The 12,874-nt window shown below is 45.4% G+C and overlaps 1 protein-coding gene across 2 annotated transcripts in view; it reads left to right on the forward strand.

Moving 5' to 3' along the window:
• LOC108926619 (multiple C2 and transmembrane domain-containing protein 2-like) overlaps window positions 1-12,874 on the forward strand; it is a 62,517-nt gene that overhangs the window by 24,485 nt on the left and 25,158 nt on the right. For both annotated transcript variants that reach the window (XM_018739416.2, XM_018739417.2), the window contains 11 exons: window positions 3,008-3,150; window positions 3,675-3,751; window positions 3,921-4,035; window positions 4,210-4,248; window positions 8,294-8,461; window positions 8,856-8,986; window positions 9,168-9,354; window positions 9,487-9,580; window positions 9,672-9,774; window positions 10,636-10,738; window positions 12,297-12,398. In XM_018739416.2, the coding sequence (XP_018594932.1) occupies window positions 3,008-3,150; window positions 3,675-3,751; window positions 3,921-4,035; window positions 4,210-4,248; window positions 8,294-8,461; window positions 8,856-8,986; window positions 9,168-9,354; window positions 9,487-9,580; window positions 9,672-9,774; window positions 10,636-10,738; window positions 12,297-12,398 (1,262 nt within the window). The remainder of the gene's footprint in view (window positions 1-3,007; window positions 3,151-3,674; window positions 3,752-3,920; window positions 4,036-4,209; window positions 4,249-8,293; window positions 8,462-8,855; window positions 8,987-9,167; window positions 9,355-9,486; window positions 9,581-9,671; window positions 9,775-10,635; window positions 10,739-12,296; window positions 12,399-12,874) is intronic.

The raw sequence follows: 12,874 nt of genomic DNA on the forward strand, positions 1-12,874 counted from the left end.
ACATAGCCCTCCTCAGCCCTGACTCCATCAGCTCTTGTCTTACTAGTCTGTTCAGTCAGATGTTTCCATCGTGTCAGGTACTTCTATGTCGGTCATTCTTGGCGACCTGACCTGTGTCATTACATCCAGTGAGCACTTTAACATGCTTCTAAGTCCAGGCTCCTGACTCACATGACTTCTAAGTGTATATTTACATTGTATTTACTAATTTAACTGATGCTTCTTATAAAAGCAGCTTACATTGTTAAGGTACTTATAATTCTTTCCATTTATTTAATAATCCATTTATACAGCTTGGTATTTTTTTTTTTTTTTTAACAGGAGCACTTTTTAGGGTAAGTACCTTGCTCAAGGGTACTATAGCTGGAGGTGGGAATCAAACCTGTGGGTCTAAAGGCAGCAGCTCTAACTACTATGCTACCAACTGTGCCCAGTGTATATATATGTAAAGTATAGCATATAGATTTATATGTTTCTTATTTATCTGACACCTTTGTTCAAGGTGATTTCAGTGTCAGAAATGAACTTTATATTGGTTCACCACCAAATTATATAGCGAGGGATGCTTACTGTGTCAGTTCAGAGTAAGTTCAGTACTTAAATGAAGCGAACTAGAGCGGTGGGGTTTATACCCAGGGCACTGAGATCACAAGACAACAGGACAGTACTTTCATATGAAGTTAAACACTTAAAAAGTGTCTACATGTAACCGATAAACAGACGTGAAAAGCAGTGAAGAGAAGAGAACCACTTTCTGCTTTTCCCTAAAGAGTCTGAAAAGCTAGAGAGTGTCGCCACCTGCCGGTCATGACCACCCTCACCATAAACTGGTCCTGGGCCCTTGGTAAAAAGCCATGTCCTGGTGGAGATAGAATTCGCCATAGAAAAAAACGAACTAGCGCATAGCGTCTTTGCGTTCCTCTGTTGCTCGGTTTACTCGAGGTTTGCAGCCCTAAGTCAAACAACTCAACACATCTTCAAAATTTTTCAGGAAGTCCTACTCTTCTGCCAGCTGCTGTGTTTGTAAGGTGCGGACCACATCGTTGGCAGCGTCCTGTGATTGAGCGACGCTCTGTTAAATACCCCACTGTGTTGCTCGGTTTACACCTCCACGGTTGCGTTCATAAAAACAATTGTCAGATTGATCGAAGAATCAGGAAGCCACGTGGGACAAACCAGAATCTGATTTTCTTGTCAAATAAAATGTAAATCACCTACAACAGGTGCTGCTGTAGTTCTGTGGCCTTCTTGTCTGTCCTGGGCTGCAGTTTTACAGAAGTTAGATGAAGCGAACAAAGGAGTTGAAGAGTAATTTCAGAAAATTCTTTTAAATCATTCTACTCCTGTACTTTGAGAACAATTATCGACCTTTGCTTCATCGGTGTGCATTTAAAGCATTTATTTTATGTTTACACTTATAAGAATCAGATTTGCTTAGTAACTCAGCAGTGTGAAAGAATAAAGTATAGCTCATTGTACGTACATTTCGTGGATTAATCATTTATCATAATTTCGTGGGTGGCTACATGTAGTTTTCTCTAGTTTTCAGTTGTCTTTTTTTTTTTTTTTTTTCTTTTTCAAATTCCATTCTTAGCAAGCATAAGTTTTTCATCATTTTGCACTGTGAATGTGGGGGTAGGTGAAATAGCATGTTCTTTTTGTTGTTGTTCTTACCGTTTTGTCTTCTGGCACCCTTAGTACCGTTCAGCAATTCATTTGCATTTGTTCTTTTAGCTGATGCTTTCCTCCAAAGTGACTCCCTTTTGCTTTTCCACCCAAGGTCACTTGCACTGCTCGACTATATAGATTATACGGCACATAGGAGGCAAGTTTATGTTTCTGTGAGGTGTACGCCGCTTTGGAGAAAAGCGTCTGCTAAATGAAGAAATGTAAATGTGTCCACGTCGGAATAAACTGCTTTTCTTTGCAGTTAGTTCAGAATTCCTTGATGTCTCTCAGTAATGTTTTCGGCGACGCTGTTCGCTAACCGAGTTGTGAGTCGGCTTCGAAAATGTCAGCACTGCGGGAGTTGATCGGCCTCACGCGTCAGGAGATGCGACTGTGGCAGCCGTGTGTCGCGGCCTCGGGGACGATTCCTGTGACCGGAAGGGTGTTTTCAGGGCGCAGGCACCTGGCTTCTGCTTCACGGCTCCCCTCTAGTTGAAATGTCACTCCCCCCCCACAGGTCTGGCAACCCTGTCTAACACACACGAGTCCCCAGAGTGTCTGACAGCGAGTGCCGGTCAGGAACCCGGCAGTGTCCGGCGTGGGGCGCGCTGAATGCGACCCCTGACCCCTGCTTGCGTTTTCACCTCAGATGCTACGTTCTCAGTCGCTACAACGTGTTCGTGCAGAGAACAGCTCCGGTGCGCTCTTGCCAGGTGGCCTGCGGTTACTGTGCTGGACCCCGCATGGGTGGATCTGCTGCAGTCCCTGCCAGCATCGCTGACATGTTTGTTTTTGGTCAGGGAGCACAAGGCTGAAGGGGAGGCTGACAGGCCTGGCAGCTGGTGCCCACAGAGCCTTTGTCAACTGATTTAGGGCCCCCTGTAGTTTTTTAAAGCACCCCTTTATCCGTCCATATTCATGAAGGCATGCCGGCGCCTTTTTTATTTTGCGGCCAGCGTGCATGCAGCTCTGGACAAAGCTGCCCCCCCCCAGTTGAAAGCAGACTCCCCCTGGCAGACTTGGAGATTAACACCAGTTGCTTCTGCTTTCTGGGCCTTTATTTTCTCCTTATCTCTCGCTGGCAAGATTCCTACCTCTTTGCAATTAAACAGGCATGTCTGTCCAGCACCTTGAAGAAATGTGTTCGCGTCACCTGCGGTGCTCCCTGCAGGCGACGATTACCACGCTGAGCCTGTTACGCGGAAAGAAAACCGAGTGGTGCGCATTCAGTGCTGAGCGAGAGGCTTTGCCACGTTGTTCCGTCTGTCAACTTCCTAAAACGTTGCTTACGGCATCTTGCGTACGCATTTGTTGATACCTGATGCTTTTGACTTGACAGGCACAAGTGACCCCTATGTCAAATTCAAGATAGACGGGAAGACGTTTTATAAGAGCAAAGTGGTCTACAAAAACCTGAACCCCACCTGGAACGAGTCTTTCTCATATCCTGTCCAGGACTTGGAGAAAAGGCTCCTGGTCAAGGTAATGTGTCCTTTGTGTGACAAAGTGGAATTAGATGGTGTTAGAGTGGCTCTTTCACCTTGGTACTGTCGGTACCAGTGGTCTAAAACCCTGCCTTTGAGGGCAATCGCGAGTTCTTCTGCGCAGCCCTCTTTAAGCACTTGAAGAATGTCCGTAGTGACAGAGAGGGCCACGGCAGTTCAGTAAGGATAGTGATTTGTAGTGTCAAGTGCGCACAGACACCTGCACACACTGCGGTCAAGCAGGACCAGGGCAGAGATCCAGTTCTCCATGTGGTCAGTTGAAATGAATACAGAGGGGTTGATGTTGAAGAAGAAGAAGGAGGAGAAATGGGCACTTCTTTTCTCTTGAAAAATATCTGCTAAAATAGATCTGGAGAATTTAATACAAATTACCCTGGAGACTGCTGCAAATTTATTGCATATTTGATCTGCACCAAAAACTCGTTTTTCAGTTTTACAAATCATATCTGAGCATTTACATTGTGCATGTTTCGCTAATGCTATGGCTGTGGAACGACACAGGTTTACGACAGGGATCTGACCACAGACGATTTCATGGGAGCGAGCAGCATTGCTTTGAGCACACTCGAACTGAACAGGTGAGGACCTCTGCTGCTCTTTGTCTTTGGCCTGTCATGCGTGGGGTGGGGGGTTGGGTATGGGTATGATGGTGTTTTTGCTGAATGCTCATGCTGCTCCCTTCCGCTCCTCCGAGACTCTTCTCCCTCTGAGTCAGCATGAATAAGCAACTCTTGTTTCTTTTTGCAGAACATATGAGATGCAGCTGCAGCTGGACGACCCCAACAGTCTAGAGGATGATATGGGTGTTGTAATCGTGGACATATGTTTGTCTGTCAGAGACAGAGAGAGCAAAAGCAGCACTGTAAGAATTTTCATGACTGCTTCTTTTTCCTCCTTCTGTTCAGAATGCTGTGTGCAATGGTGTGTGCAATGTAATGATTTTTTTTTTTTTTTTTTTTTGTCTGTCTTCCTGCTTTTACTCTTAAGTTTAATTGTTACTTTGATATTATTTGCAATTTTGGATCACCTTTTCCAGGACTCAAAATGGACCCCCAAAAGAAAACGAAGCTTTAAGGTAAGATTTGTTTTCAGCAGTTTTGTTCTCATTATTAGTTTTATTCCTTCAAATAACCCTGTAATTCCTGCTTTGCCAAAGTTCTTTGTCATTAACTCTTATTTAGCAGACAGCTGCGTTCATAGTGAATTGCGGCGATAGACACGCTACACTCATTTGCTACAAGTTATTTATCCATCTGCAGAACAGAGTTAGGCAACAGCACACTCATTCATACGCTCATCAATCCTCCCGAAACGTGTGTTTGGGGTGTAGGCGGAGACTGGAGCACCCAGAAGAAACCCAGACAAATACACAAATGGCATTGAAACACTACGTACACTGAGCTGGATTTGAAACCACATTTGCCCACGTATACCGCGTTGTTACAACACTGCAATGTACTGAATCCCTCTTATTGCCTCTCCTGCTGTTTTGTCCTTTTAATATAGGTTTCCTCATGATGTGTATTATATATTTATGCCAGTTATTGTGTGTCTGTTTCCTGGCAATTTTTGGTGGTCAGCTGTGGTGAGCGATAGCTTGTTAGATACCTACAAGAAGTTCAGGGTCAGCATCAGGACTGCTTTCAGGCACCCTCAGAGAAGAAACGTGAAAAGTGGCGTTAAACAAAGCTCTGTCGCACAGCTGCTTGCCCCTCTAGTTGCTTGGGCTGGCCCTTACCTCCTGTTACACTTCTCTGCTGTCTACTGTTTGCATTGTCTCCACTCTTCATCTCCGAACCCTTAGGCATCCTCCTCTTACTCAGCCTCTTTCAGCAGTGAAACAGAGAGGCATGTATGTATCGCGTTACCAAAAAGCTGCAAAACCCAGCCTTGATGCTGTCACTCCGGGCTTCGCTCTGCTATTCCACTTGGTCCAGCTTTAGCCACATTAAAACCTTTGTGGGCCATTCCTGTTACTCCAGCTTTCCCTGTGGTAAACACTTATCTGGTCTTCCTTGTTAGTGTGTGAGCATCTGGCTCTGCAGCCAGCGATGTCCCTGGTTCACCAGCTGCTAGCCTTCATCCATACCAGCTCAGGTTCATTCTAGAACCCCTTGTAGCTCTAGCTGGACCTGCTGATTGCACAGAGTGAAGCCAGTTTGCTATTTCCGTTTCGTGTTGTGATGTGAATTCTCTTTTTGTTATCAGTCACTATTAATGCTATATGCAATGCATGCTTTTTATGAAAATTTAAGTGTAGATGTAAAAAAAAAATTAAAAAGGCCAAACTTACTTCACTATAAACATATTAAGCTGTTACCTGACCGCTGTGTCCAAAGTGACTTAGTGTTAGAGAGTGAGCTTTACTGCTGAATTAACCCATTTATTCAGCAGGACATTGTTACTGCGACAGTTCAGAGCACGTGCCTTGATCGGGAGTACTACAGTGGAAATCCGACCTCAGATTACAAGACGAGCATGCCACCTGCTGCCGCTTTGGGCTCTGTGTGGTTAAAAAGAAACGAGCAACGCTAAGCTCGCCAAACGCTGCTTACTGCTTCACCAGTATGACAAAACCACATTAAATCAGCGCTAGATTAGTTTGATACCGCGTTCGCATACACATTGCTGCAGTTACCGTGTTCGCACGCACATTGCTGCATGTCACCATGCATATTCTGAACTGCTGGAAACGTTAACCACGCAGCCCCCGGCAGTGTACTGACTGGTACATGGCAAATGGAATGTCCGTTAAGTAGATTCTTGGAAGTCATGTACAGCAGTGAAAGAACCCACAACCACATGTGGCCTCATGTGAACAGTAGGTATTGATTAGCGCTGGTTCACCCTTTGAACACAAGGGGGCAGTAGACCATAAAAGCTGGAGGAAGTGACAGAAAAGAGGAGCAACATTACAGTACTGTATATGCTGTACTGTAAATTAGAAAAGTGGGGTGAGACAGTCACTTTCTGCTCTTTTTTCACGTCTTCGGGTTTTTTAACCCACCTTTTTCAGTATAAACGAGCTCTAAATTGATTTTGTTGAATTGATCACTGCATGAATGCTGTGATGTGGTTGCGAGCTGGACACGCAGAGTCCGGAGTGCACCCGGAGCGCACCCGGAGCGCTCCACATCATCTTTCAATGCGGAGTTTGGGAAGTAATTCTATCTTAAACGCTGAACTGTGGTGAGCCACGCGTGTCACATGATCTCATTTGCATTTTTATTAACTCAGAAAAAGAACAGATCCTTATTGGAGTTTACAGCTGATACTGTTTAATCTCCTCTTTTTTTCCTAGGCAATAAGCGATAAATTTAATTGATTTGGTTTAAAATCGGGACCGGTTAAAACGTTTTCTGGATTGGAGCTCTTTTTATTATCTTAGCTCAGGGTTTTCACATAGTGAGCCAGCTCTCCTGTACATCTGTCCCACTTTAATCTCTACATTACAGTGGAAGATGAATTTCAATTTGATTTTAACTGGACTGGAGACAAAGTAGTTTTCCATAGGCATCTGTATGCTCCATAGTCACATATTTACACACACACACACATTTTCAGAACCGCTTGTCCCAGACGGGGTCACGGGGAACCGGAGCCTAACCCGGCAACACAGGGCGTAAGGCCGGAGGGGGAAGGGGACACACCCAGGACGGGACGCCAGTCCGCCGCAAGGCACCCCAAGCGGGATTCGAACCCCAGACCCACTGGAGAGCAGGACTGTGGTCCAACCCACTGCGCCACCGCACCCCCTCAGTCACATATTTACGTAATATATAATATATTCAGGTCCATAGAGGCCAGGGTCTCCTCTTCCTGCAACGATTCTGGTATAATGACAGCAAGGGTGGCTTGTTTCTGAAGTTACGCTGCTAACCCTAACCCTAAGGGTGGGGTATTGCTGGGACACTGTGTGGCTTCTGAACCTGTCTTCGAAGATCATTTCTGGAACATCTCGAGTCACTGGATGACCCGTCAGCTCTGCCCTTGTTTCATAGTGGTTCACCTAAAAAGCAGCCCTTCCACATGCAGCGTAATTATCCCAAACACAAGCGAATGGCCATGTGCGACAGCCAGGCTGCTTTTCCAAAAAGGGGGGGGGGGGGGGGGGGGGGGTGTGAACCAGTGGCAGTGGGGGTGGACAAGGGTGTACTTCCACGTTCCAGGCTGCTTCGTCAGTAAGACGGCTGGGAAGCAATAATCCAGATGTTCCAATGTAATATCCCAGCTGTCGTTGGACAGACCTACACCAGCAGCCAAGTGGGCCCTGGTTTGAGCCGGCCTGACCGCCCCGCAATGCCCCTTACCATATGGAAGCGCTCGCAGTCTCCGTTTAATAACCAGGAATAGACTCTCTTTAGGGCCCCCTTGCAGCTAAGTGGAATTGTTTTATTGGCCAGCTAGATGGAAATGTATCCAAGACAAACACTTGGGATGACAGGGCTTGGCCAGGCCCTACACCACTCCCTCTTTTGGACATTTTAGAAGCTCTGCTATCTTTCACGTCGATGTGCTTTGATGTCCGCAGCACTGAACCCGAGCGGTACTGCGAATGAGGAGCAGTGTCACAATGGAGGGTGGCAATTGGTTGTGTGGGGAGGAGGTCATCACTTGATGCTGATTCAGCCTTGCGTCTTAATGGAGGCTGTGGAACGTTTCTTGCGTTGTGTTATTGCGGCGATCCGGAGAGGTGCACATACTCCTGTCTGTGTGATCCCTGAGAGGAGTGAGGAAATGCTCCTTTGTTCTGTGCTCTGAGCTGCTGTTTTGCCTATTGCTTTACTCATCACTTACCCACCACCCTGCAATTACGGTACGATATAGTCCTCTCTCTTTGCTGGATTCTTTGAAGTAGCTAAACTGAGACAATGTAAACTTATGTAGGCCAGAGGCCCAGGTCTCTTTCAGAGCTTCCGTTGTTTGGCTTCACTGCCACTGACACGCACTGATGCTTTTTCAAGGTCAGGTGACACGGGGGAATAGCGATGGCCGGGTGGCACCGAGTGCATGACCATGACCTTCACAGAGAGAGAGGTCGCAGTACATCAGCAAGCGGCAGGTCCTATCAGACTGCCTGTGGGCCTGGGCCGCTGACCCCCTCCTCCTCCCATCTGTAGGCCGGCACGCCAACCCAGAGGGGCCTGCAGCCAGACGCACTGAGGAAGCGGCAGCTATGGAGCGCTGTGGTGCGAGTGACACTGGTGGAAGCTCAGGACCTGTCGGTCGATGGCCAGGGGGACGTCTATGTGCTCTTCAGGCTGGGTAACCAGAAGTTCAAGAGCAAGGTACCTCTCCACCATGTCACATTCGGCACCCTGACCATTTCACGCCTGCAAGTCCCCTCCTGTTGACTACGACCACGTACATGTCAGCATATTTCCTCATTTTGTTTAAAAGTGTTAAACAAACTGCAGATTTTATGCAGAACTAGTGCTGATTCGCTTGTTTGATGCTTACAGTCTGAGAAAGCAGACTGACACGCGGGGCGAGTTAGTCACGTCAGGAGTGGTCAGGCATCCAACATCTGTTTTTCACTATGTTCCAGTCTAAAACAAACACTTTTTTAGATCTGATGCTATATAAACAACCTTACAGTTGCTGAATTGTCAGCGCCAGACTGGTGAACTTTCAGCACGCCTGAAACTGCAGACTGACAGTCATCCCTCTTGCTCACCACAGAATCTGTGCAAGCAGCACAATCCACAGTGGAGAGAGAAATTTGAGTTCAACCACTTCCCAGATGGCCCAGATGTCCTGGAGGTAGAGGTCTGGGGCAAAGAAGGGCGGAAATACAAGGAAAGCCTGGGCACGTGAGTTCTGCCTCCAGTCTGTCTTCCTGGTCTTTTTGTTTGGCACAGAGGTCCAGCTGAGGTTACAGCAGCATTTGGTGTATGTGACCAGCCCATTTAGAGATTCATGATGTATTTGCACCATAAATGTTGCAGCTGGAAGCATCCAAGCCCATCTGCCCTGTCTGCTCTCTGTGTGCAGGTGTGAGGTGGACCTTTCTCAGGTTCCGGTCAACCAGCAGCAGCTGTACACCCACTCCCTTGTCCCGAGTGCTGGTAAAGTGGTTTTCTTGGTCACGATGGTTCCCTGCTCTGGCGTCTCCATCACGGACCTCTGGGCACCCCCCTTGAATGACCCCAACCAGAGGGAACACCTGATGAGCAGATATGTTAGTGTACCAATCCAAAAGCTGTTAAACCTTGCAGTAACTTATAATCAAAACATTATAACAAGAATGTAAAATTATAACTTGAGGCAATAAATAGTTGAATTTCTCCATTCAATTTTTATGTCTTCACAGTGTTTGAAGAACTCATTTAAAAATGTGCAGGACGTTGGTTTTCTTCAAGCAAAGATAATCAAGGCTACTGATCTTTCAGCTGCAGATTTAAATGGTATGGCACCTTTGTCTGCATTCAGAGTTTTATTCAATTCTAAGATTGAATCTTAAAAAAAATAGCCCTGTGTTTGTTTCTGTATTGGCAGGAAAAAGTGATCCTTTCTGTGTAATAGAGTTGGGGAATGACAGACTGCAAACTCATACCATCTACAAGACTCTAAATCCAGAGTGGAACACTGTCTTTACACTGTGAGTGACAGCGCTCCTCTTTACATCACTTTTTGTTTAAATGTATCCGTAACACAAATATATTGTACAGTTTGAAAACAGCCCAGTATTAGAATGTTATTGTGTATCATTCCATATCTCTATGTCATGTAGAGTTGTCCTCTGAGATGCACCCATTCCCGTTATACAGCTCATCTTCCCATGGAGTTTCATTTGGCTCCCCTTATTTGGATTTCGTGTACTTCCTGACACCTGAGCGGCGAGAGACCTTTACATTTATTCATTTAGCAGACTCTTTTCTCCAAAGTGACGCATAATGGTTATCGCGTGTAGTTAGCTGGCACCTTTATCCAAAGGGACTTAGATCATGTGCTGTATAATTGTTCACCCATCTACACAACAGTACAACGTAGTGTGCACGCACACACATGCACGCACATATTCTACTATGTGAAATTTAGGGTTACCAGTTCACCGGAAACACATGTCTTTGGACTTTGGGATGAAACCTGTGCACCTGCAGAACACAGCTGTGTGAAAGTACAGTACCTAATAGCTACAAAAGAGCTGAATGAGTACAGGTGGACACTCATACAGTATTATACAGTAGGTTATGAAGGGAAACTGCCTTGTGTTATAATGTAACTAATGTTAACTTAAAGTTTTACTGGTATTTGGTGATCTTTGGTCACTTTTGGAGCTCAGGAAACCCATACAGTCTTATGGTAATAATTGATGGTAACAACCAATCTTTTTTGTATCACAAAGGGATTTCCAGGAGTGCATTACATTTCTAAGGCAAGAGAATACTGTACCACATCTCTTTATGTGACGTTTTAAAAAAATTAAAAAATAAATAAAAGCCTACATTTTTTTTTGCAGGCCAATCAAAGATATTCACGATGCCCTGGAAGTGTCCGTCTTTGATGAGGATGGAGACAAACCTCCAGATTTCTTAGGAAAAGCGGCCCTTCCTTTGCTCTCTGTAAGTGCTGAAACCGGTGGTTTTTTTGTGTCCGTTTGAGGGCCTGATGAGCAAGTTATCGTACATTTAGTCTCACTGTAACCCACAGTTTAATTATGCAATGTCGGTACAATGCAATGAATAAGCAAAGGAAACCACTTTACAAAATGCAAACTTTTGCAAGTGTGATTTCAAAATGACAGGATTCCATTTTGAAAATCTGAACTCATCACGGTTTTTTTGAGATTAGTGTCTAATTTTAATCTACTGTTTTATACAATTAAACATGGTAGAAAAGTCATACCAGTGTAAAGACATTTTCTGGTGGTGAAGTGGAGATCACAAAAGGAAATCTTTTAATGCTAGAATTAGTTAGACGCTGTGAAGTGCTTTCAAAAAAATGAAGCAACTAACAGTCACAAATTGCATATTAATAGTTTTTCATAGATGACGATTACGGTACGTTCAGTGCTTTACCCCAATCGCATTTTTCTCATCAAAACTTATTTTTATTGCACAAGCTAAATAGGCTGTGCTTAAATGATGAAGAAGGGGAGGTTAGGTCCTGGTTATGTTCTTCCAGCAATGGTGTGCTATTCTGTGCATTAGCGTGCAGCTCCCTGCAGGGGAAACAAACTGTAAAACAAATGAGAAATCTCACACACACACACACACACACACACACACACACACACACACACACACAGAGTCTGAAACCATTTTTCCCGAGCGGGGCAAGGCGAACCGGAGCCTAACCCGGCAACACAGGGCACAGAGCTGAGGGGGGACGAGACACACCCAGGACGGGAAGCAGGACTCGAACCCCAGACTCACCCGAGAGCGGGACCCGGCCAAGCCCACTGTGCCACCGTGCCCCTCCCGAACGAGAAATATTTTAGCAAAACTGCTTGACATTGTACGGGGGCGCGGTGGGTTGCAGTGGGTTGGACGGGGTCCTGCTCTCCAGTGGGTCTGGGGTTTGAGTCCCGCTTGGGGTGCCTTGCGACGGACTGGCATCCTGCCCTGGGTGTGTCCCCTCCCCCTCCGGCCCTGCGCCCTGTGTTACCGGGTAGGCTCCGGTTCCCTGCGACCCCATATGGGACAAGCGGTTCTGAAAATGTGCTTGACATTGTTTCATAGTTCAGGGAGATGGCAGACTCTCCCACCACCTGTATACTGCCTGAAAACAACATCCTTGTAATTATGAGCAAAATCTGTAGTAAAGCTAATGGGTGACTACAAGTGGGGTGTATTCACTCACATGTTCTTGTGTTGGTTTTGTGGTGCAGCACTGATGCGAGGGACACAAATTTTCACTACAGTGTTTCTACCTGTTTCATGACATGTTTGTAGTTATTGTTATTATCGTCATTATTGCTGTCAGTTATGTTTGTCTGTATGATTTAGTTAGAGAATGTAATAAATAAACACTGTCAGTTTACATTAAGCTCGGGTAAATTGAGGAAAGGATGTTCTTTTGTAATAAAATACCACAGTCGGTTGTGTTCGTGATTACTAAAAATGCCAGTTTTGACGGAAATGATTGCCATTTTTAAAATCTTTATTTTTTTCATTATAGGTGCAAAATGGCGTTCAGACCACTTACATGTTGAAAAAGGATGATTTAGTAAGGCCATCCAAAGGAATGATAACCTTGGAACTGGATGTTTTTTTTAACCCGGTAAGTATTAAACTCCACTAGCAATTAAGGTGTATAAAAGATGGCAATTACAGACGGGCTTGCCTTTACTGCGATGGCCATCTGTGTCGCACTCAGAGAGGCAGATCAGGGAGACAGTCCCGGCATAGCCCACATTCCTGGAACAGATGGCCCCCTAAGACTGACCAATCATGTCGCTCCAGCTTAGAACTAGGGCTGTACTGGCGTGCGCCTTTGGCAAATATAATACATGAATTCAGTCTGGATCTAAAATAAATCAATTTAACAGGTCTGCGCTGATGGATGCAGCTTCCTGTTTAAGTCTGTCGCAGTTGTATCTCCCATGCACTGCTTTCTCACTTGAATCGTGTCGGTGCCCATAATTGTTGGGTGCACAGAATAGGGCTACAAGAGCAACAGTTCCACTATCTGTCAGTGTTTCTCTAATGAAAATGAGTGTATTTATTGAATGTTGCTGTCAGTGCCTGCTAAGGGTT

This window comes from Scleropages formosus, chromosome 7 (genome assembly GCF_900964775.1).
Source record: "Scleropages formosus chromosome 7, fSclFor1.1, whole genome shotgun sequence".
NCBI lineage: Eukaryota > Metazoa > Chordata > Actinopteri > Osteoglossiformes > Osteoglossidae > Scleropages > Scleropages formosus.